Source organism: Astatotilapia calliptera, chromosome 11 (assembly GCF_964374335.1).
Source record: "Astatotilapia calliptera chromosome 11, fAstCal68.1, whole genome shotgun sequence".
NCBI lineage: Eukaryota > Metazoa > Chordata > Actinopteri > Cichliformes > Cichlidae > Astatotilapia > Astatotilapia calliptera.
The window spans coordinates 20,041,123-20,065,819 of record NC_137432.1 but is presented as its reverse complement, the minus strand read 5'-3'; the positions used below and the strand labels follow the sequence as shown (position 1 = coordinate 20,065,819).

The window sequence follows — 24,697 nt, the reverse complement described above, 5'->3', positions numbered from 1 at the left end:
TACCTGAGAGGACAAAATGAAGACATAAATAGAGTGAGTGTGTGAGAGAGAGAGAGACAGGTTCAACAAATCAGAAAAGAGAGAATAGAGGATTCAAGCCTCCATCTGCAGAGAGGGAGTCAGGAGACATGCCTTCTGGCAGGAGCTGAAGAAGACAGCTGTGTTTGGTGTGGTATTTTTAAACGCATCAATGCTGCTCCAATCCCTGCGCCTCGCCTGACCTATTTTTAGCCAGGGCTGGCCATTGTTCTATTTCTGTCACCTGTGGGCCACGCAGTTGTTGATTCACATGCAAATGAAGCTTGCTCCCTCCCCAGCTTGCATTACTGCCTCTGCGCGGTGCTCAGTACACACTACACGGCTTTCCTAGCAACTCAGCTTTACATTTTTTCTCAGTCTCTGATCAGACACTTTGCTGAAGAGAGAGGAAGAAAAAAATCACAGAGAGTGAGAGAGAGAGAGAGAGAGAGAGAGAGGCAAATAGGAAAAGAAGCTGGATTCTTCTCCAAACACTGTGTTAGTGTTTGGAACAGACTAAAGCAGGGCACCCGGGAGAGTACCAGCCCTGCAGAGAGAGTGTATGCTGCTTGTGTTATTGCGCTTCAGTGAGAGTAGTTTCTCAGAGGAGGAGACAGAGGAAGGGAGAGAGTTGCCTGTTGTCGTGGTCTCTCCCCTGGAGTGGCTGAGGGTTGGCTCTTGGTGTCAGGAAACACAAGGCTTGCAATGAGACTTGAGTGCTGAGTGGAGTATGCTGCAGACGATTTACGAGGGCGAGTCAAGTTTCTCCATAACAGAAGGGCGCGTTGGACACCAGCAGTTCCCCAACCCGAGCAAGATGCACAACGTGAACAACTCAGGTGATCACACAGCCTGGTGTTTCCACTCCCCTTGAGGAATGCCTTATCCTTTTTTTTCCACCTTCTTTGCATCCCAATCTCTGTCTCCCCTCTGTCTTTAAATCTCTTCCTACTTCCCTGCTGTCTTACATCCACTGTGCCTCTCGTGCACACATTCGCTCTGTCCTTCTCTCTCACTCTCCCGTACTCTCAACTCTTTGCGCTCGCCCGATCTCTCTCTTTCTGTGCGAAAAGAGAACTCAAAGCTTCTCAGCACAGCAGCGTGGTACGACCAGGCACTTCTTCCTGAATCGAGGTATTTAAGCTTGCGATAACATGCGCCGCTTTAAATATTGTGCTTCTCTATTTAGACGCAGAGGACGCTTTGAGTTAAAAAGTGCTCTGCTAAAATGAGAGAATGTGTGTTAACGCTGTTCCCATGCTCTGCTTGTCTGAAACGAGTCAGTGTGAACATGACAGGGATGCTGTGTTTTTCAAGCTTCCATGTCAGCATGCACTTTTCAGGGAACAGGAAGAACTGTGATAGAAATACTGAGGGGACATGTGAAAGGTTTCTCTCTCGACCGTTTCTATTTCTGACCTGAGAATTGAATTGAGTACATGACATCAGTATGAGTAAGCTCTATTCTCTGTATTGTCGAAAGATGAGTCACACCGTATTTGCATTGGGTTTTTGTTTTTTTTTCCCTCAAAGCGGCTATTGATAAAATTCAAAACATGTTTGGAGAAATTAGTTTAGAGTTAAAAAAACTCCATTCTTGTTTGGATCGCTGGGAAGCATGAGTAATGGCAAAGTCATACCATTGCTTAATTTAATGTGCTATGACCACTAAGTTGTTACTACTTCTGAAATAAGCCCACAATGTGAGGAACAGGATGTTGAATAATTTTAGTTTCATGTACAGTAAGATTTTTTTAAGCATATCCAACAGAAAAAAAAAAAAACACCACCAAAAACCCAGAGTGAAATGTACATTTTAAAAATACCAAAAAGATTCAGGCAAGCAAACTGAAAACACGAAGAGGCAGTGGGGTAAACGTGAAAAGATTTAAAAATAAGTCCCGGGGATGACACAGAGATGACACATTCCACGTCTGTCAATAGAGCAGGTTATTTGACTATCAGGCTACAGGAGCAGAGCTTTCTTCCTTTGACTTTAGCGGCTTACGAGCCAAACAACAGCTATACAGAGCGCCTGAAATCGGGCTCCTTGCTTATTCTGTGGGTCAGCTATTCTTAGGTGAGTTATTTTCAGCTTATGGCATTAGCCTGCTAAGATTAGGCGTCTGTGCGTTATCATTCCATCTCAGCAAGGTCCTGATATAACTATGGTTTGGAACAGATATTTATAGAGGATTCTGTCATTTGTCTGTTTAATTTTTTCTTTCCACTTTACAGCAAATCAGTCCACAGTGAGTAACATTATTTGTCTAAGGAAGCTGCTCAGAGGTGTCTTTCCGTGAGTTTACTGCGTGTTGTGAAAGAGTTGTAGACATAGCAGGTACAGTGCCTTTAGACACGGGGAGAGCTCAATCATTGGCTGTTATATTTTCATGACACTCTATCTGTGCGGATTCTTGTTGATGACGCGGTCCTTGCACTGACTGAATAGGTTTGTTGTGAACTGTTTTCTAAAGAAAACTGCTTGACCTTTTATATGATACTGTACTTGTCTGCCGTTTCAAGCGGATCGGCAAAGAAGGAGGGCTCCGTTGCATTTTTGTTTTGCTCAGTGACAGCACCATCAAAGTTGTGATTAAAACAGTCTTCAGATGGGCTCTTGACAAACAGGGAAAAAAAGTAATTAGTTTTCCCTGCATGTAAAATATTAATGGGGACCTTTCAGACAATAACAGTGGCCTACATTTCAAGTCCCCTTGTCCATATCCTTGATCTATTCATCTGTGTTTGAAGTGCTTACTGAAAAAGAGATGGTTCAAAATAATACAAAGAATTTTATTTTGTTTCACTGCATGAAAATGACTCATTATGAGAATGAGCTGATTCTGCTTCTGAAATGTTGTAGAAGTGTTATAACAGTTTGATCATCAAAAATTAGAAATACAAGATGCATATTTCTCACCGTTTATCTCGATATTCATGTTGTTTATGCTAATGGATGGTTAGAGGGTTTGCGGTTGTGCAGCGAGCTAAGGTAATTGACTCTTGCTGATTGATTTATTTGGAATTTAAGTGACTCTAGGATCAGCTGGCCGTGTTACAGAAGGACTTCCCAGTTGTTACTTGTCCTTTGCTGGGCTTTCTACATTGTGCCTGGATAACAGTTTCATATATATGTTGTTTTATAAGACGATTAGCTATGACGGTAGGACGGGAGACAACTGGACTCCTGGCTCCTCTCAGTGAGAGGCCTGTGGTGGCTCAGCTCAGTTCTCTTTGTTAGTAGATAGCCTGCAGACCGCAGCTCTGGCTCAGCTGCAAGGACGAGCCTGAGTCTTAAAAATAAAGACCTGTTTCCTGGTTTAGACATGCCAGCTGCTCAAAATAACAAGGCACTTAATGAGAGATCCAGCACCACATTGCAGTCCCAAGCATCAGCTTATTTTTGCCCTCAAACATCTTCTGTATCTGGTTCTATTTATACTGTCAGACAGGGAATTTAGATCAGCAACCCTCTCTGTTTCACACGAAACGTTCACAACATGCGCGGTGAAAGTGCAGTTCATAGTGTTTCGTTATTTTGATGCTCAAATGGGCAAATAACTAATAAAATGCAAATTATACATAACGGTCTAGGAGCAGTATCAGCAAAGTGAAGATGGTATCCTTCTTGTTGTGCACACTCCTGTGGTTCAGTGGAAAAACACAACTACAGCTGCACTTGTAGTGATGTTTTTGGCCTTGTACGGGTTTTAATTTCATCAAACAAAAAAAGCAGTTATTGGGAAAACTGGTGGAAGTCGAGTTACATAACAGCAACAACCTCTAATGCTGCGTTTATATGAATTTCATCCTTTTTGTTTGCTGAAATTTTTTTACGCTAATTTATTGATCTTAACTTTTATTACAGAATTGTAATGAAATAACTGAATGTGTTCTGAATAGACTCCATAGTACATGTTGCACGAGTGCTATTGTTATTTAAACACATCTCTGAAACTAGACTAAGCCCCAGATAAGCCCTAAATAAGCATTTATGTTAATACTTGTTAACTGGTTTACCAACAGACATTTTTGAACAGAAGTGAGTGAACAGAAGCTTTATGTGCCTTTTTTCTTCAGTCTCACACAGTGGCACCAGAATATACCCCCAGGTGCAAACAGCTGGTTAAGAATACCTGCAGTATTTATAGTCAGAAGACACCGTTTACCATATTAATAACTCCATCCTCATTTTAATAGTCAGTTTAGAAGCTCTCAAAAAATGCTAAAGCATTATTTTAGCCTGGAAGTCAAACAAAGCCTGCGTTATTGATTTATTGTGTTAACATTTTGCAGTGTGCATCTTCATATGTCTTTTGGTATCCTCATGTGTAATAGTAGTGTCACTGGTGATGTGTCTCTCTACGATGGGAAGTCTGCTAATGTGGCCTGAGGCAAAAAAAGATAACCATCCAACATCTCAAATTAAGGCCGTGATTGTCACCCTAACCGCCACCAAGGCTAATGAGAGGCAGATCGGTTATAGAAATAAACACTTTGGGGACACTGGCGGTGCGACGCTGCACTGGGAGTGTGGTCACAGGCCATGAGTCACCCAATCCCCCCTTGGCAGGCCCTCCACAGGGAGGAATTTGGGCACGGGGCAGGGTGCTTGTTGCTCCCTTGTGCTAAAAACAAATTTGGGACCTGTCATTCATAAATCTCATGTTTACCACCGCCTAGAGACACTTCTGTGCGCTTTGTACCAATCAAGACTCATCAAAATTATCCATGATCTCCAGTCAGACCACTGAACCAGAAGTGGAAGGCTCTTCCTTGTGAGTGATCATTTAGAAAAAGGACCTGAAAGTTACATAAATGTGACACTGCTCTTTTATTTTTGCCCATGTTAAATTGAGCAGGCGGCCTCACAACTGTGACAGCCTCTCGCACATTGTCTATATTAAGACCCTGCTCAGAAAAGCACTTATATTTAGACCTAGTTACTGGTGGTTCCGTATTTTTTTGATACAGAAACAGCACATTTCGGTTTGGGTAGTTTCGAGGTGCATTTTATTTAAATGCATCTATATAACTGTAAATTTACAATAGCGGAGACGATATCCAGGACTGTTCACGGACGATAATATTGATGATGAGAATTGTTAGTTGCAAATTGTACTTTAAAAAGGTAGATGCTTCAGTGTGGTTGGAACAGTGCCACCCTTGCTTTAGGGCTTTACTTTTTTCCTTTAACATTGTCTTTCCATTCAGCTTTATTCTTGCCAACAGAAACCAGACAAGAATAGAACAGGCACATGAGGCTGTTAAGGTTTCCTCAAGGGCCATCGCATACAGTCCTGGTTATCAAAGGTGGCTTAAGCTTTCATGGTCCTCCTCCTCTCTCCTTCCTTCCTCCCTCCCTCCCCCTTCCCATCATGTTAAACCACTGTATGAGATTTTGTGATGGAGGCTCAGCTTGACGTGCAGATCAAAGTGGAGGTCCTTAATGCCAGTCGCAGTAAGAGTACGGAATGAAATATGAGATTAATTAGGTATCACAGTAGTGAATTCTCTCAGGCAGCAGGTGTTTTTTGTTGCTATATTTAGGTCCATTATGAAAAAGTAGCACTAATGTTGTCTGACTCTCCGAACCCTTCGACGGTTCACAGGGTCACGGCTGCTCCTGGAACAACGTCCGCTACAAAAGAGTCCTTTGTAAAGTGCTTGCAAGCCATGATTAATATTCCCTGTCAGACGGGAAGGGTTTGTTCTACAGGTGCCTGTTCTCCGCGCCTGCCGAGCTGTTGCCCTCTTCTGTCTTTTGATTGGAGCTGTTTTTAGAACACAGAGAGGAAATATACAGCACGGGAGTCCCCTCAAGCTGCCTTCACTTTTTTGAAAATGTTTTAAGACAACTTATCACCTAACCAACGATTCTCTCCCAAATATGCGTGTGTGTATTTGTGTGTGTGAGAGTGTTTGTGTTGGTGGGTTTTGTAATGCTTTCTCTCTGTCTCTCGCTCTCTCTCTCTCTAGTGGGGACTCCTTTCTTATATAAGAGGCAAAAAGCTGATATAATAGTCAACATGTCACATTGCCAATGTAGGCAGAAGATGACATGCAGTGAGACTCGATCACTGCAGAATGGGGAGACATAATTACGTCGCCAGCGTTGCCATGGCAGCGGCAAGTTACGGTGGTGGATACTAGGGTGTGGGGTTTGTCACAGACCAGGATTGCGCCACTTGCTTTTATGTTTCTATTTATAATCATCACCGCCGCATACACATGGAATGGTGGCAATGAAAAACAGGCTACACGGCAAAACAAATGGACGCCAGTGAGCTTCACAGCATCAGTGAACGGGGTGGGGGTGGAGGGTGGGGGTTTCTGCTTCCTAACTGTTGGCTACTGGCTCTTTTTTTTAGCAGGTTTAAACCTTTTTTTTGTGGCATTTTAGTGTAAAAAGTATTATTGCGTAACAGAACCCAACGAAAGATTATTATTATATGAAGTGTCAGTTTTCGCTCAGCTTTCAAAGAACAGGTGGTGTGGTATTTGTTCTCTCAGATGTGACCCTCGAGAAGATTAAGGCAATGAATGCACTCAATAACTCTCCCCTCCAGCTCCACTGGAATTTTAAGTAGCTTTGAATATTTCTCTGGTTTAAAAATGGAAGCGGCATTATACAGTCTGGACAATGCGTATCTTCCCTTGAATGTCACACCATGATCAGCATGACTAACATGTCTACTTTTCTAGCGATTGTACATTTTTATTTTATTCACTGGCCAAATGTACACACGAATACCTTTTATAATACCTAAAGCTGGTTCAGAGATGTGATTCTTCAGAAAAAAAATGTTACTTAAACTGGATAGAGTAGTGTGGATTAAAGCAAAGGCAAAGCAATAAGGAAAATATTGTACAATCACTAAACATCCTCTATGGAGAAGAGAGATGAAGTAGCCCTGTCTCCTATGTTCTTAACCAGCAATCGATTTTCTCTGTGGAACAGGCTATATATAGAGCTTGGAGACCAAAGGGATGCCCTCTCACTTTGTATCTGGCAATTACTTATAATAGAGGCAGCTCTTACCAATGCGCACATTGCAGCATCTGCACTCGAGAACAGAAAAAGAGAGATCACAGAAGCATGGATCTGCAAACTTACAGATTCCCAATCTACTTCACCTTAAATTATTTATGTTAAAAAGGGATATCTGCCTGACAGAATCCCTTTATTTATTTATCAACTGGGAAGACAGGGCTTATATAAATACTCTACATAACTACTTAAATATTTTGTTCCAAATGTCCATATGCAGCTACTCCCAGTAGACTCTGCGCTGACGGATGTGATCCCGTGTTTGTTTATAGAAACTATTATAATTGCAGGTTTCTGAGGATCATGGGATAGAATTTGCTTTTCCTTTCCGAACCTTGTCTTTCTCTCCTCTTTAGTCTTCACTTTGCTTCTGTCATCTGTAACTTTTAAGATTCCTTATAGATTGCACAAAGCCTCCTCTGATTCCGACTTGAGTTGTTGAGGGTACAATTAGGACTGACAAATCTCTTTTTGCTCTGCCGTTTCTGTGCCACAGTGGATATTAAACCAGACGTGCCATTGGCTGTGGAGCCCTTGTCTCCTTTGGACCTCCGCACAGATCTGAGGATGCTGGGGCCAGGCTCGGACCCAGGACTGTGGGAGAGGCAGCTGCAGCAGGAGCTGCTCCTCATTCAGAAACAGCAGCAAATCCAGAAGCAGCTGCTAATCAGCGAGTTCCAGAAGCAGCATGAAAAGTTGACCCGTCAGCACCAGGCTCAGCTCCAGGAGCACCTCAAGGTTAGAACAGTTGTACGGAGACACAGCACAGCACAGCACAGCACAACACAACACAACACAAAACAACACAAAACAGCATGACATATAGCAGATCACTAGAAAACTGTATAACTAAGGAAAACATCAAAAAAAGTGCAAAAAAGGGAAAACAACTCAGCGCAGCAGGGCAAAGTGTTGAGCAATACATTAGCTCAGCATGACTTTAGTTTTTTACCGTCAAACACAAAGTTAGCCATCACTGCAAAATAGAAAGTGCAAAATTTAGCCAAAGCCACTGTGATTTATTTAAAAAAAGTGCTGTGTTCATGCTGATGTGATGCCTACATGCTTCCCAGCTTCAGCAGGAGCTCCAGGCCATGAAACAACAGCAGGAACTTGCAGAGAAGGAGCGCCGTTTGGAGCAGCAGCAGCAGCAGCAGAGCCAGCAGGAGAAGGAGCAGGAGAAGCATCGACGAGAACACCACATTTCCAGCCTGAGCCTCAGGGGCAAGGAACGCTCCAGAGAGAGTAAGAGCTCGACACCGTCACCGCTACCAATAGTTTTTTAATATATTTTTTAAAGGACACAGATGAAAGCAAGCATGGGGCCACATGTTTTAACCCATCAATCCTTTTTTTAACACATCACATTAGCTGAACGGCTGAAGCACAATATGCATACAACAGCTGGATAGGAAAGCTTCACTACAGTAAAGCTTGATGTTACACTCGTTAAAATATTCCCTTTGGACCAAGAACCTCTTCTGTCACCACTATTATAAAACTTTTATAAATGTGGAAAGCATCACCTTTGTAGGCATCATGAACCTAAATATTTATTGTAATAAACACTTTCACAAAATCTTTTCCAATATCTGCTGTTATAACTAATAGATGTACTATACAAAACAATAAAGATAAGTTAATATAAACACATTTTACCTCTTAATCTTAGTCAGGCAGATGCTTTGGATATTTCTGCGCTTAGGTTGGTGATAATCAGTTCTCAGTCATATTAGATGCGATACAAAAGATAAATAAATACAAAATCATGGAAAGTATAATTTTCAGACTGCACAGGTGAGCGTGACTAGAGGAGAAATTGCCCTCTGGCTATTGCTTTTCTCAGTATTTGCTCAAACTGTTGGATGACGTCTGGCAACAAGGTAAACCACGCAGCTCAAATGTGCTTTAAACATCAGATAAAACGAAACAATAAAACAATAAAGCAATGATGGCAGCGATACTTAACCAGCGAATGACATAAAGTTGGCAGGTGACATTTAAGCTTAGTGTTTAGGGGAAAATGTCTTTGAACAGCACAATGAAAATCGAGCCGGATATAGTATTTCATTTCTGTTTTTACCTTATACCTAATAATAGATGAGATTTATGACTTTGTCAGGGCAAAGTTGAAACTGTACCCTGCAACTGTAACCACCTGATTTGAAAGAACATCTCTGTGCAGGATCACTCTAGCAGGACTAATATAGTGCTCTTAGACCACTAGGGGGAGATCTTCCTACATAATTTTGTTGGAGAGTCTAGTAAATATATTCTAAAAGGATTATAGAGAAGAGGGCAGATCTGAATCTCAGTTTTATGTGAATGTGATATAGAAATAGATATCTGAAAGCAACAAGCATGGAATTATATGTTGTTAATCATAGCCCTAGGTTAACCCCAATCCCCTCCGTTCCGTGTGTTGGTCTCACAGGTGCAGTGGCTAGTACGGAAGTGAAGCAGAAACTCCAAGAGTTTCTGTTGAGCAAATCAGCTAAAGACTCTGCTAGCAATGGAGCTAATCATTCTTTCATTCAGCACCCAAAACTCTGGTATACGTAAGTGCTTTCCACTGATTTAGAGCCCGATAAAATGCCATGTTTGGGTCACACAGAAACATATATTACAGCTATTTGATTTATTCTTGTATTAACAGGTCCTCTCACCACACATCACTGGACCAAAGCTCTCCACCTCTGGGCGGCACATCGCCCACTTGCCAGTATACTCTGCCGTCGCCCGTAGAGAGCAAGGACGACTTCCCCTTGAGGAAGACAGGTTTGCTAATTTGCAAATGCAGACACCACTGAAATAAAAATGCAAATACATATGAATACTGTACATACATAAATATACAGCCATCTAATTTAACTATTTCAGTGTGCTTTCTTCTGCTAGTCATTTTATTACTTTCTAAAGATTAGGCTCATTGCGCCCACCCCCGTGTTTCCTCCAGGGCTCAACGCAAAACATGCGAAAGTTAACTTGTTTTTTTTCTTTTTTTGTCTTCTTGATTCTTTTTTTGGATCATTTTAAAACATGATAGACAGACACGGGCACTGCAATTTTCACATGTTTTTCTTTCACAAGCATAGATCTGCTGTTTTTTTGTGCTAATATTAGCTTGCCAATATTAGCTTAACAAGGCCCACATTTTTCCCTATGTTATAATAATAAACCCAGTTCAAAGGCCTCTCTGAAGCTGATTAGCGGTAAATGAAAGAATTATGGCAGAATAATTTCTCCTGACTTACGGGCTTTAAAAACTATTTTAAAAAAACACAGGTTGTCACTAAAAAGCAGCTCAGGTTTGTTGGTTTAAAGTTTGAGGAGTTCCTGCAGCTCTTGGTTTGCAAAAGCATAAAAGCTTGCCAGGTTAAAAGCTTCATAATTTGGCAATGAGGTTATCAAATTATATTGTCTTCTTTTCCCTTCTGTGTCTCTTTTAATTACACTGGAAAACAGTTCTACTTGTTGAGTTATTTAACTACAGGCCTGTCGTGTTGTGCGTGTACACAATTTGGAGATCAGGAAGAAGAATTATACCTTATAAAATAAAGCCAGTTCATGTCAAGAGCAAATATTAGAAAGGTAAATGAAAGCTGTGTGAAATTTTATTTAGATTGCATCTTGATCTCTGATGTGCGTTACCGTTTTGTGAAGTGGAGGAGGAATATCTCCTCTAAATATCTATTTATACTTTTGAGACGTACCTTTAGACAAAGACACGATGTAAGGGGTGCAACAAGTGGAAAATCATTTATCTAACACAACAGAGAGACTGTTTATGGCATTGTTTGCATTTCAGTGCAAGTACAGAAAGGCCCATTTAAACAAATAAAAGGGGGAAGGATAACAGTTCGTTCTCCCCGCTTCTCAGACACATTCGTGCATCCATTTATGGCTCAGTCGCTTGCACTGATAAATCTACTTCTAACCCTCTAACCCTTTGGATTCCTGGATCTATATGTGGTCATTTCCTGCTCAGGCCTTCCTCCCCCACTTCCTGCCTGTCTTCATTAAAGCCCTCTGAGAGCTTGGCACGCGAGGGGGATGCACAAAGGTAGTGTTGTTCCCCGAACCACCGGCTGTCACTGATAGCTGATTGGCAGGTGTTGCCGTCTTAGAACTGGCACTGGCAGGATGAACCTCGACAGGACTGTTTGTTTAAGCAAAGATAGCTCTCTCAAAACAAAGTGGAGAAGACTCGAGTGCGCCGCGTTAGACTCCCCGCTGCTTCAGTCGGCCGGGCGGCTCAGCATCCTCTTTTACTCTTTGACTCTGAGGTTAACGATGAGGTTTGCGATGCATGTGCAGCGTTTATTTCACAAGCTCATAACTTGGTGATCAGTAGCTGTCTTTTCTCATATTCAAGTAAGCTTTTTGCATTTAATTCCTCACCCTTAAAAAAGGGAACCAAGTGCTTACCCTAAACAAATGTTGTGTTTTTTAGGAAAACCTTGAAACTAACTGAAATTTAGTAAATGAGTAACAGTGAACGAGTGCAAACCTGTTAGATTATTAGTCTCTAATTATGACCTCTGCTATTAGGTGCCCTGATAATAGTTGGTAAATCTTGCCTAAAAGTAAACAATAGTGTTAGTGTCATTGTCGCTATTTTACTCACTCAAGTAGTTTAAAGAATTTTACATGATTAACTTGTTTACTCGGTATATATCCTCTTTGCTTCAATTCCTGGTACTGCAACAGGCCGAGGCCACGCGATAGTCTGTGGCAAGAATAGTTGCAGCTTAGCAGTAAGAAGTGCAACACCCTCCCTAGTCTTGACCCAGTTACTAAATGTGTGCATTCAGCAGGTGCAGGAAAGATTTTCAAAAATAATCCTGCAAAGGTAAAACTGTAAAAAGCCCAAAGTAAAACAAAGTGAGGTTTGTGTGGAGCCTGTGTGCTAAGAATATAATCGGATTTTTGTATCTGAAAGATTTATTAAAAGAAATTAAGGTGCTGATCCTAAAAGATTGAACGTCTAAGGTGAAAAGGAATGCACCTTTGGCTAAAAAAAATGTTTCTGAAATAATGAGCACTATTATTTTTTTTTCTGTTCAGCATTAATTAAAACAAGGATGCCCAAAACAATGCATAGCTGGCCTCCTTATGTAGAGAACACACACCTTAGCTTTCCACTCAGCCATCTATCCAGGTCCAATCTCTAATGGGTACAAGTGCTCACAGTGACAGCAGAGCTAAAGTTCTGATTAAGTGGCGATAACGTAAGGAGATTGATTTACGACCGCACAGTAATGTTGTCATTAACTGAGACGTCGGAACAGAAGTGACCCAGGTGCTCAGAGTTTATGCTTTTCCGCCGCCATCATTACCTCCTGTTGCACTGCGTATCCGGGCTTTTTTTTTCCATAGAGACCAGTGAGAAAGTGTTTGTTCACAAGCTGCTGTCTGGCGTTCCCGTGGCGACCAATTGGGATGCGTAGCTTGGTGGCAGCAGCGTGTAAAAATAGAAAGCAATCAAGGCAGCAGGGCGTGAAGCAAATTCATAAGACTCCCAACAGCGTTTTCTCTCCATTTATCTCTCCTGCCTCCTTTCTTCCTCCCTCGCTCTCTTTCATTCTACCTCACACCCACAGGATTAGAGGTCTGTGCCACGTATTAGGGAAGAGGGTTTTGCTGCTTTTGACAAAAGCCAGAAATAGCAGCATTTGGCCCACTCTCCTAGCTTTGCCCCCATCGCTTCTCCCTCTCCTCCTCCCCGCAGTGTTCCCTATGTAAAGTATATCTGTATATTGTACATGTCGGAAGGCCTGTTTAATTATTGATCCGCTAAATAATTGAAACAGGTTGGCTATTGTGTAACAGAGGGTTTACATAACTTTAGCACAGCTTTGTGCTCTGGCTTTCAGTCAAAAAATCAGCTTATCCATTCTGCTTATTTATTTATGTGTGAAGGTAGCTGCAGTTTTTCATTCCTAAAAGGTTGACGGGAAGTCTTTGCAAGACATAACTAACAGAGTCACGGTTCAGTGGTCGTAAAAGTGTTGCATCCATATAAGCGATGGTTACATGATTCAAAATGAATTCTTTTCTATGATTCATCCTCTGGTCCTTGTTTATCTCTTTCTTCGTCAAATGCGTCAAAGATATAGTTCTTCCAACAACCTTAATGATCATGTCATCAGTACTTATTTAAAGGGTCTATTTGTTTTTTGCTTCCCATTCTTAACATTTACCTCCAGTCTGTTTATCTATAGGCATTGATTTGCATGGCAAAAATTTATTCTCAGTTGCCAATTTTTGTCAAAAATTTGTAGAAAAAGTCATCTCGGGTATCTTACAAAAGTTTGGTGATTATATTGAAGCATTATTAGAATAGCAGTCTTGGACCAGACCATTCCTGCTGAGTAAATTTGACCCACTTAAAAAGTGTTCAAATAAAATAAAATGAGCCAAAACGTCAACATTTGATCAACATATTTAATCCATAATAAAGAAAAATGGGAAAGTCTGAAAGCATTGTCTGTCATGAAGGATACTGGTGGTCAGCGCCGAGGGGGAAGTGCATTAATAATAAGTCTGGATCACTTGAGGCCAGGCTGTGTGTGAGTGAGGCTTTTTGGTAATGTGCTCTGATTGTGTATTTGGGTATCTCTGGTTCGCATTAGGAAGAGGAGAGTGTGGGGAGAGCCTCAAACATCTGCCATGTTTTTGTGTTAGTTTAACTGTTGCTACTGTATCAGACTGTGGTCACCAGGGCGGCAGGTAGCGGACTATTTCACTTAGAGCCTGTGTGTTGCTCAACCTAATTTAGTCCAGATGAGGTGGAAATGGGCCCAATCCTGACTCATTTAATTTATCTGAAACCTGCTTGGAAATTCTACGAAACTGAAGTTGTAACATGTCAGGGCATGACAACAATGCTTTTTTTTGGACATATTTATTTTTTGTTTTATGTTAGTCTTGTTATTTATTCTTTCATTGATACATTCCCTTACTGAGGCTGTATAAACACATCCTGTTTGAATACACTCACATGATAGCATAACTTATCTCCATACGATCCAGACTTACTGAAAAATGTCTTTTATTTTTAGCCTCCGAGCCCAACCTAAAGGTACGATCCAGACTGAAGCAGAAGGTGGCGGAGAGGAGAAGCAGCCCCATGCTAAAGAGGAGAGATGGAAACATCATGACTCCTTACAAAAAGAGGGCTTTGGAGCTAATGGGTGTGTAACATAACCGACTACGTGTTGAATTCCTTTTTTTCTGTTACGTGTGCAGACAATCTTCAATAGCTTATTATCACTTCTTAAAATATTATCTAAAAGCAACACAAGCATATGTTGTAGTATTATAATTACATGATGGCTATTGCACTTTGATGTAAAAAAATACCATTGTAATCAGGCAGCTGTGACCATACGCATTAAGCTGTCGTGAGGCTTACAGCTGTTTTGCTAAGCCTCAGTGCATGTGTGTTGTGTGCAGAGTGTGAGCACGCATACTGCGTCTAACTCCTTGATGTTTTGTAGATTCTACGCCCACTAACAGTGCCCCTGGCTCTGGCCCCAGCTCTCCCATAGGGGCTTCAAGTGCCTTGGGGGCTGAAAATGGACCCTCCTCTCTGCCTACTACCACAAAAACGGAGGTATGTTTATAAATCATATGCACTGCAACTGTTGTGCCAAAAAAATAAAGCAGCAGGGTCTAAATTCTTAAGCGTTTCTGCAGGCATATCATTTGAATAGCAAAAAATAATCATTTAAAGTCAGGGCACTAAACGGCTCTCTGCCCTTCTGCTTGCAGCTATAAAAACAGCCAGTTGTCCCTCCGTCTGTTACACTTCAGTGAAAATGGCTCCCTACACTGACATTAAATGGGCACAGCTCGACCCACATGCTGATTGCCCATGTTTTCTTTTATAAAGATGGCACTATGTAGGAAAATAAATTTAGCCCGTCTTAAAATGCTAAGCGTAAAAGCAGCTAAGTGTACATCTTTTTTCTATCAAACATTTTTTTTTCTTTCCAGATGTACTTTAGAATTCGTTTTATGCTTTGCAAAGTAAGAAAATCTGTAGTTTGACTGCAAGGCTGCTGTTGGCTTGTCGTTGTGTTCCTGTCACCGGCCTGGCTGCATTCCTATACTGATTTGTTCTGAGGCGTTTCCCAATAGATTCATGGCTGAGTTACTGACCAGAGCTCCCCTCAGATTGAGTTCACAAAGCAGGCCATTATAAAGTGTGGCAGATATGACACATCTCTGAACAATCTTAACAGAGCAGCTGTGTTTTGCTTAACCATCACTGTTTACTCTCCCTGGGACCTCCAGTGACACAGAGAAGGGAGAGACGCCCTGACATCGGGCTGAAGGTTGGGGCTTAGGGAGACAGTCAAACTGTGGATTTTAATTGATATCCCAGGCACTGGTAGCCAAAGACACCCAGATGCTAACAACATAAACACACAGGACTGCTATTGTATCGGCCCTAGCCGGGGCTCTCATGCGAGACACCGGTGGACTGCGGGGCTGCTCATGGACCTCATGCCTGTTGCAAAAGCAAGGCGTGTTTGTGCACCGTTACATTAGGTATCCTTTTTCAGAGGGAACAGGTCCCTTGGGTCAAATACGGGCCGGATATCCACATACAGGTCACTGAGTACTGGTAGGGGTTGGAAGGATAAACATGGCTGTTCCAAAACCACATGCTGGTCCACTGCTCAGCTGGGTACAGGAAGTATGCCCCATTGCTGATGTTCTCAGAGAGAGTAGCTTGAGGGTGGGGACTGGGGAGTAGGAACAGGCAGAGGGCTGGCTAGGGACTGAGGAGCTGAGGATAAAACGGTAGATTTAGAGGTTTGCATTGCTTTATAATAGCATACCATCTTCAGTGGTGCCATTATTTTCCTAAACGCCAAACATTAAAACTCATACCTCTTTGTTTGCAGTGAGGAGGGCTGTTATTTATCATAGGTCATTATGGTCATGGCTGTGCTCATGTTGGCTTGTGAAACTGTGCTCAGCTGGATTCCTAAATCTGCAACCTCCTGTTAAATTTTGTCTCTTTCTCTCTTTTGCTTTATTCCACATGTTTGATGTAGAGATGGCCTTCCCAGCCAAGACTGTTCCGACCAGAGGGCTCTGTCCCCATGCTGAGCTTATACACATCTCCCTCTTTACCCAACATCTCCTTGGGGCTTTCTACTGCATCCTCGCCAATTAGTGTGAGTACCACTTTTGCACACTTACTCGTACAAGAAATCTTTCTGCATACACCAGTGTAGCCATTTAGTCAGCGTCAACGTTTCAACTCGCTCTGTAGGTTGTAAAACCTGCCATCAGTGACTGTCTGGGTGCACAGGTCACTGACCTGCGGCCCCAAATGATTTTATCGACCTTAGATAAACATTGTTCTGGGTCAGGCGTGCTCTTATCCTCCCCTGTTACCTCATTTATCACAGCTTTTAAAAAAGTCCAAGTCCACTCAAGTGCAGCTCCTGATAGCACAACACGTGATATATCATCTTTTAGTTCTCTGGCACATTCCACAGCGGTCTGTGCATCAGCTTCTTCTAACCATCAATGGTCCGATTTCACCCTTAGCTTTACTCATATATGCAACAAGAGCAATTTTCATTCATAAAAAAAAGCTATTATTGAAGTAGACGTGTTAAAGAAATGGTCTTAATAATAACATATACTTCATTGATCCCCGTGGGGAAATTACTCTCTCTGCATTTGACCCATTCACTCAGTGAAGCAGTGGGCAGCCAATAAGCAGGCGCACCAGGGAGCAGTGTGTAGGGACGGTACCTTGCTCAGAGGTACCTCAGGGGAGCCGTTCAGTGGATTAGAACCCCCAACCTTTCCATCATGACGGCGGCCACTCTACCTACTGAGCTATCCCTGCCACTAACTCACAGTTTTAGAGATTCACTTCTGTTTCCCTAAGATTTACAACTTTTTATCTTTACTCTTCTATCAGGCTGCTATGGGGTTGAAAGACAGATCAACAGAAATCAAGCACGGGCTGCCTGGGCACCTGCTGGGCCCTGTGCCCCTTCAGACAGGCCTGGAGTCTAAGGTGAGCCCCAGCCACCAGGCTCTCCTCCAACACCTCCTCCAGAAGGAGCAAATGAGGCAGCAGAAGATACTCTCCTCTGGTAAGATTGTGCCAAGTATATTATTTTACACATTGTACAACTTTATTACGTCATTTATATGTCATGAATTTGGGAGAAACTTAATAAGAGATTTTGTTTTTCTTTTGACAAGGCCAAGGCTCCATGTCATCACACTCTCAGTCCCCCCTGGCCATGAAGGATCGTCCCTCCAGCACTCGGCCAAAACTACCAAAACACCGGCCCTTGAACAGAACCCAGTCAGCACCGCTGCCTCAGAACACACTGGCTCAACTTGTCATCCAGCAGCAACACCAGCACTTCCTGGAGAAACAGAAACAATACCAGCAGCAGGTCCATATAAATAAGGTACAGTGCTAGTCATCAATATTAATGCGCACGGAAGGATTTTGACTTTCAAATATCTTTTCACAGCATTTTGTATTCCTGTTTGGGCCTCACAGGGTCTTGTTTTACTGCAGGGAGTCTGATTTAATCATTTTGAGCACACAAATGCTCCTCTATTTTTAGCCTTTTGTAAAAGCATCCGTGGCCGCTCAACTTTACTGACCTGGGCCGTTGCCTGTTCTTCCCTGAAGTCCTTGTGTTATTTCTGCAAGGCCAGGACCTTTTGCCTGACTTCAAATGGGGAAGAAATCCTTCCCCTGCACTAATTTTGTTATCATAACTTAAGGCATCAGTGCTGTTCACATGCTAACTCTGTGAAATTCAATTCATCTTAGATCAAATGAAGAAAAAAAGTGCCCAGAATGCATTTTGTTCCTTTGTGGCAATATTTGTGTTTCTGCGAGCTGGCCGAGGCGACCTCCCGATACACTGAGTCTAATTATGCTGCTGAGGGACGTGTGCGAGGTGGCAGACACTGTGAAAGGCTGCATTGTGTGAGCTCTCATACTGATGTGTCCCAACACTCAGCCCTGCTAGAGCCATGGGAACCATAGAACAGCTTAAACCTTGAAATAATAAAAAGCACAAAGCTCCACAAGCTGGATTTTGGTGGTGCAGTACAGACGCACAACTTTAACAGTTTTTGTAACAAAACATGTGCCTGAAAGCCAAAAATTTGTTTTAAAATCATATTATCATCTTATTAAGTATTCTGTGAATCTGATTCTATTGGGAGGTTTGGAAGAATAGGGACATATTGTGTAGCAAAACGTGAACAGGTTTGGCTCTGATCACTCAGGCCAATGAGATCGCAAATAAAGCCTCTTTAAGTGGAGGTTATAAATGGCCTCTAATCAGGGATGAGCCCTCAGTGTTTATTGAGAGGGATCTCTGAAACATTGCCCTAATTAATTTCCTAGCAGAGGCTTGTCTACAGCTGCTTTGAAACATCCTTTAGTGCCAGCAACAGTAGGGGGCACTAATGGAAATTTAGAAGCGCTTAGGGATCTTAGGAAGGGGCATGAACTCTGATTACTAGTGCCAAGCTAAGGAGGCTAATTCCTGTAGCTGAAAGGGTATTTATATACGGATTCTGTAGGCTGTAATGTTATTTGTTACCAGCCATTTAGAGGGAAACACTTTCCTGTCTGTTTCTGGAGCCCCCCTGTGGTCAAATAATCATATTATGGCACTGTTAGCTGCCATTGAGCAAAGCCCCAAGACACAAGTATGGAGAATTGTAGCTGTGATTGGTGAAAGAACATTTGTAATGGGAGTATGAAAAAGAAGAAGAAGTGCTATGCTAAATAAATAATCCAGGTTGAGAGTGTAATATGATGTGCTCACAGATGCCAGTAGAGAGGATGCTGCAGGGAGAATGTTGTCTTATGTTTTCTCTTCTCCCTGCAGCAGAACTGTGCAGAATATAAACTATTTTTTAAAGAATAAAACATGATTTGCAGTTGGCAAGACCTTTTTACGTGTTAGGCTTTATATTATAATGCAACTAAGTGACACTAATCCCCTTTAATGGTCCAGTCACTGCTACAGAATATTTATTTATGCACATAAAAGGCAGGAATAATGGCTAATCTACCCGCAACCCTCCTAAATGCATCAGTCAGAAACATTTCATTCATAGCTGGCCTTACATTAAACAGATATTGGTGTTTGATTGCGCTTGTCAAAAGAAATACAGAAGTTAGTTTTCTATTATTCCAAATAATGTACATGTCAGGGTCCTTTCCAGCTCTAAAGTGTTTCTTTTTTGATCCAGTGTAAGAAAAACATATTTTTGTTGCAATACATGATGTAGAACCATGAAATACTTGAAAGACATTGTGTGTTTTATTTTAGTTTTTGTAGTTTTAAAATGGGGAATGACGTAATTACAGGGACTGTGAAGTGTTTGCTTTATTTGATTACCAAATAATGACTGAGGTTTTTTTTTTTTTTTGCATGTCTTATTATTATTATGACTATAAATAGACTTATGAGGACAATACCTTTGTTTTTAAAAGCTGCAATTCTGGTTATAAAGCCAGAAACCTCAAGTTCGAGTTATTTTTGCTTTTCTCTCATTGAAGATTGATTTTTGGCGACCGTTGACTGTGGGATAGCACCGTTAATATTAAGGCAATATGTTTTGCAGCTGTTGTCCAAGTCCATTGAGCAGTTACGTCAGCCCAGCGCACACCTGCAGGAATCAGAGGAAGAGCAGGAGGAACAGCACAGAGAGGAAGTAGAGGGCATGCAGGAGGACAGGCTGCCCCCTGGAGGTGTTATCCGGAAGCACACGCTCAGCAGTAGCAGCAGCGGCTCGAGCAGCGAGCTCCCAGACACTCACTACGGGGTCATCAAGGTCAAAGAGGAGCCAGCTGATAGTGAGGATGAGGCTCTGACCAATCAGAGCTTAGAGTCAGAGCAGAGCACCTATCTCCACCAGGTCAAAGGGAGACTGGTGATAAGAGCCATGATCTGAGAGGGGAAGAGGATGAGATCACACACTTGCAACATTCGCAAATAAAGAAGTCTTTAAAAAGATGCACATCTGCAGACAACACATGCACACATACATACGCACACACACGCACGTGCACACAGCAGCTATTGCACAGTAGGCCAGCTCTCCTTGTCATGACATATGACCCCTTTTCACTCAGCTGCAGCCTCACTCGTCCTACACTCTTAAAACTCTCCATTTGTGATTTTTTTGTGCAGTGATCTCTGTAAAATATGTACGTTTCACTTGTGTAAATATGAAAAAAAAAAAAAATTTAGACCGTTGTTTTTAAGAGCTGCTTTGGTCTTTTTGAGTCTGCTCAGCCGGCAAAACGTTGTGTGTACATATCCTGTGGATTCGGCATCAAAATGATTTCTAGAGGGAAGTTTGAGCAGGTGTACAGCTTTAAAGAGCCACCTTTTGTTCCCATTGTGTATTTTTTTGTTGTTTTTCTTTTGTTGTTTTTTGGATAAAATATTTGAATTCTCTGCTATCCACTCCATCATTGTGTAAGTCAGTAAGTCCTCACAGTACATACCGCATTGTTCTCGAAAATCTGTGATGATGTTCCATGTTAAATGGTCTCAGACCTGAAATAATAAACATCTGTCTTAGAAAGAATGTACACTTAAATCCTAAGGAGGACGCTCCCTTGGGTTGGCTTTTGTGCTGGGAGTGATATTGCCACTGCTCACATTGCAATTTGAAGGATAAAGCACTGTAGCCCTTATTGGGTGTGCAGACACATCCCGAGTCTCCATGTCTCTTACTCTCTTAGCAGTACCAGAGCCGGGGTTCTGTGTTAAGCTGAGCTCTCCTCCCTCCGTCTCTCCTCTGGGTCCAAATCAAAGCTCGGCCCAGTTCCTGCCCAGCTTTCAGCAGAGGAGTCAGACAGAGAGAACGAGAGAGAGAGAGGGCCGGGCAGGAAATGCCTTCTAGAAGCCAGGAGTTGGAGTGATTCATGTGTGCAGGAATGTTGAGAGAGGAGGACCTAGGGTTGGAGGAGTCCAAGGGGCCAGGCTTAAGAATTGATTTACTGTCAAAGCGAATTACAAAGTGAGTGGGGATATGGTTAAGGGAGTCCTTTTTAAAGGGAATCGCTTCCTCTGTATTCCCCTGTGGCATGCTTACCTCAACATGCAGGTTTGATGTTACTTCAATAAAAAAAAAAATCTAATTAAAAAAAAACAAAACAAAAAAACTGGACGGGACCTCGCTTCTCCGTTATTTTTTGTGAACCCGTTTCCCCCGAAGTGCCCATTGCGACATGTATAGTCTGTCTTAAGGTGATCAATCAGTTGTATTGCATAGCTGTGAACCTTCCTGTTTCATTTATGCTGTCGGCTAAATGTTTTAAAAAAACAAAACAAAAACAAAAAACCATGAAAAAAAACTAAAAGAGGTAGTGTAAGGTTCTGTGTTTGGATTCATGTGAAATCAAAACTGTCTGTCTTATACTGTACATTCAGATTGTCCAGTTTTAATGTTTTTAGTGTAAGTAAACACAATCAGAACAATGTGAGTCTTGTTCTCTTGCTCCTTTGATTTGGTTGTAATGAGAACTCCTTTGCTGCCAGTGTGTGGAGGTGGGGAGGTGCGGGGGTCCTGTGGTCTGTTCATAGCAGTTTGCATTTCTTCTCTTTGTTGCCTTGCGTGATAAACCTTTCTTTTTTTTAAAAAAAAATAAAGTTAATTTACCTCTGACTTTTTTTGTATTTTTTCTGATGAAAAGTGAAAGTAGAAAACATCATAAAAAAAGCCCCCAAAGCATATCCACAAACACTTAAGGTTTTTAATCATTTTGAAATTAACATCACAAACAGGTTTCCTAAATCATTAGCCAAGCTTGCTTTTCCCACACTACGGTCGTCTTGCCCAGCCTTATATTGCAAGGAGATCTACTTTTTAAAGGGAGCTTAAGGGACTTTCAAAACATTTCTTTGATGTGAGCAAGCGAGGCTTCTTGTTGCGGTATTAGAACAGTCAAGATAAGGTGAGCTCAGAGCAGGTGATATATGACTTGCGTGAATACTTTTCAAACCAAGCTTAAGCAATTTCACAGCAGGCTTAGTTCATGGGCCTGACCTGATATGCTATACACGCAATGATGAGACCAGAAAACTTCAGTCACAGTCTAATGTTGCTCTCTGCAAAAATGCTACTCTGGGAACTTTCAAGTGACAGAAGCAGGAAGGCCTGTTTTTGGCGGTTTCATCTAAATAACAGATTTAAGAAAATGAATGATATAAAACAACAAATTTTACCCAACCTTTTCTTCTTCTTTTTTTTTAAATGAAACTTTCATAAGAGCTCCTGGAGCATTTTCACAAAGGTGTAGAGTTACTTCAAATTAGGAAGCATTTGAGTTAAATTAGACACTGACTCTTTCTTAAGTAGATTCCATCTGTCTTGGGCTTCAGGCTCTCGTGATTTTAAATGAGCTGTTACAAAGGGAGAAAAAATAACGAAGCCCAAATCCATCTGCGCTGCCCCTCCCCAGCTGCAGACAGGGCCAGTTGTAAAAGCAAACAAGCATTTTTAAAGGTGTAAGGAAGTAAGAACGACAAAACTCTACCTATTTTCTCTAAATGGAATAAACTCTAAGTTAGCCCTGTATTTTATCACCAACTGTGCTATTTCAGAAAAAAATATTTGGATTGAGTGTGCACATACATATAAGAATGTGCGATAGTGGTGGTAATGATGACTTTGTGGAGTCATAAATTTTAAGGCAGAAAAGCAACAGAAAAACACATTCTTAGCTCCCCAAAATCAGCCAAATCATGAAATACTGTTCAGAGGCACTTGAGTAAAAATGGCAGAGACTAAAAAGCACTCCAAACACTCAACTGCTGAGAACCCTCAAAAACCAGGGTTTATATACAAGGACTGCAAGCCATAACTGGAACGACATTAATCAGAGGGGTTTTTTTGCGCAGAAGTTTCCTTATTGAGAAAATAAACATGTCTCCTTACAAGTAAAACATATTGAAGTTAAAATGATTTCTGATTAACACCAAGAATACAAAGTGGACGCAACTAATGAATGAAATGAAAGACTAGAAGAAAACCAAAAAACTCAGACCCATAAATAGAATTTGGATGGGTTAACCTGTGAAACTGTAAAACTCTGACTCATAGCTGAGAGAGCTACTGAACACATCAAGGCTGTCAGATAGATAGATAGATAGATAGATAGATAGATAGATAGATAGACAGACAGACAGACAGACAGACAGACAGACAGACAGACAGACAGACAGACAGACAGAGCTGGTATAATTGTGGTTTGATGTTTGACTGGCACAGTAGGGTTTTCAGTTAGAGGAGCCCATTTCAGAAGCCTGCTTTCTCCATTCCAGAAGGAGTTTTCATGTGCATTTGGGATCATTGTCCTGTTGGAATACCCAATCATCTAGCTGTTAAGTTGAACAAATTTTGTTGACTTTCAAGTTAAAAGACATTTTAGAACCTTTAGCACCACCTATTAAAAGATTTAAGTGAGTGTTTGTGTATATTTGAGCCAAATTTTGGTTTGATTGAAGAAAATCCATTCTTTGCACCCAGTTCTTGTTTTTTAAAGTCATTAAAGATGTATGGAGTACAACCATTCCACCCTTAAATGTGCAATGCTATAATCTGACATATTTGATGTCTACTACTTTAACAGTGCAGAATTTGGATCTTAATAGCAGCAGAGATGTCGTGTTGAGCACTTCACAGTCTGCTTGGGGAAAAAAAGTGGTAAGCACCACAGGACAAAATGTCTACAACTTACGAATGACAAATCTTTGATATTTTCTGATTCATCTCTTAGTCTTCTGATTCATCACTTGCATAATGACCCTGATGTTCATCAAAAACCTGCCTTATCCAGAAAATAACCAGATATTTCTTATTGGTAACCATGTGTTCCCTCGCAGTGTCTCTGTACCTGCAGAGAACATTTATTGGGCATCTCTGGAATTTAAACTGTCTCCTGATTTTTTGAGGTGAGACTTTCAGACCTAATGACGTGGTGCAAAATGTAATGTTTTCATCATGTAAACCAGAAAGGTCAGTGTGTGAAATAAAACGACAGAGAGAGGCTGTGAAATAAGGGCACCTATAGCTGATATGTAACAGAGAGTGGGGAGATTTGACTTCTATGACATTCCAGGAGCATTATAAAAAGGGTTATGAATATATAAGAATACTCCACAGTAATCAAAACTCACATAACAACCAGTGTTGCCCATAAACATGGCTATACTTCAGGATGTAAGTAATCTTGTTGAGGTGCTCAAAGTGATACTCACAGAGATGGACTTGCTAATCAGGAGTCAGCTTGAGGTTGAAAAACATATAATGGAATTATAAGGAATATAATGAACCCACTGAATGTCTGCTTTAGCAGTACTGATGATGAAAAACATAAAGTAAAAATAACTGTCAGTATTTCAGGAGCCTGTTGAGAAATGACATGGCATCCCACTCATGCTCTCAAGTAACTGCTTTGTACTGCTGAAGATACAGTCAGATTTTCCTGCATTAAAGATTCAGGTTACCTCACATGCAAAGACTAATGACAAGAACTTTTAGAGGAAAACACTAATGGTAATAGAGTTAAACTGCTTCAGTAGT

The 24,697-nt window shown here is 41.4% G+C and overlaps 1 protein-coding gene across 3 annotated transcripts; it reads left to right on the top strand.

The window, feature by feature from the left end:
* The first annotated feature begins 342 nt into the window (after positions 1-342).
* On the top strand, positions 343-21,778 carry hdac9b (histone deacetylase 9b). 3 transcript variants are annotated; one of them, XM_026185925.2, is made up of 11 exons: positions 343-857; positions 7,569-7,810; positions 8,146-8,317; positions 9,507-9,630; positions 9,729-9,850; positions 14,137-14,268; positions 14,575-14,690; positions 16,144-16,266; positions 17,028-17,205; positions 17,318-17,532; positions 19,724-21,778. In XM_026185925.2, exons 1-11 carry the CDS (start codon positions 749-751, stop codon positions 20,051-20,053), a joined length of 1,863 nt encoding a protein of 620 aa, XP_026041710.1. In that variant the 5' UTR covers positions 343-748; the 3' UTR covers positions 20,054-21,778. The 3 variants fall into 3 exon arrangements, with proteins under 3 accessions (XP_026041710.1, XP_080164075.1, XP_080164076.1); XM_080307949.1 differs by having other exon boundaries at positions 8,146-8,319; positions 9,500-9,630; XM_080307950.1 differs by having other exon boundaries at positions 838-1,152; positions 8,146-8,319; positions 9,500-9,630.
* Positions 21,779-24,697: the final 2,919 nt, after the last annotated feature.

Coding starts and splice junctions, on each gene's coding strand:
- hdac9b (XM_080307949.1), top strand. CDS start 749: ATGCTGCAGACGATTTACGAGGGCGAGTCAAGTTTCTCCATAACAGAA. Junction 858..7,568: donor GCACAACGTGAACAACTCAG/GTGATCACACAG, acceptor TCTGTGCCACAG/TGGATATTAAACCAGACGTG. Junction 7,811..8,145: donor AGCTCCAGGAGCACCTCAAG/GTTAGAACAGTT, acceptor CATGCTTCCCAG/CTTCAGCAGGAGCTCCAGGC.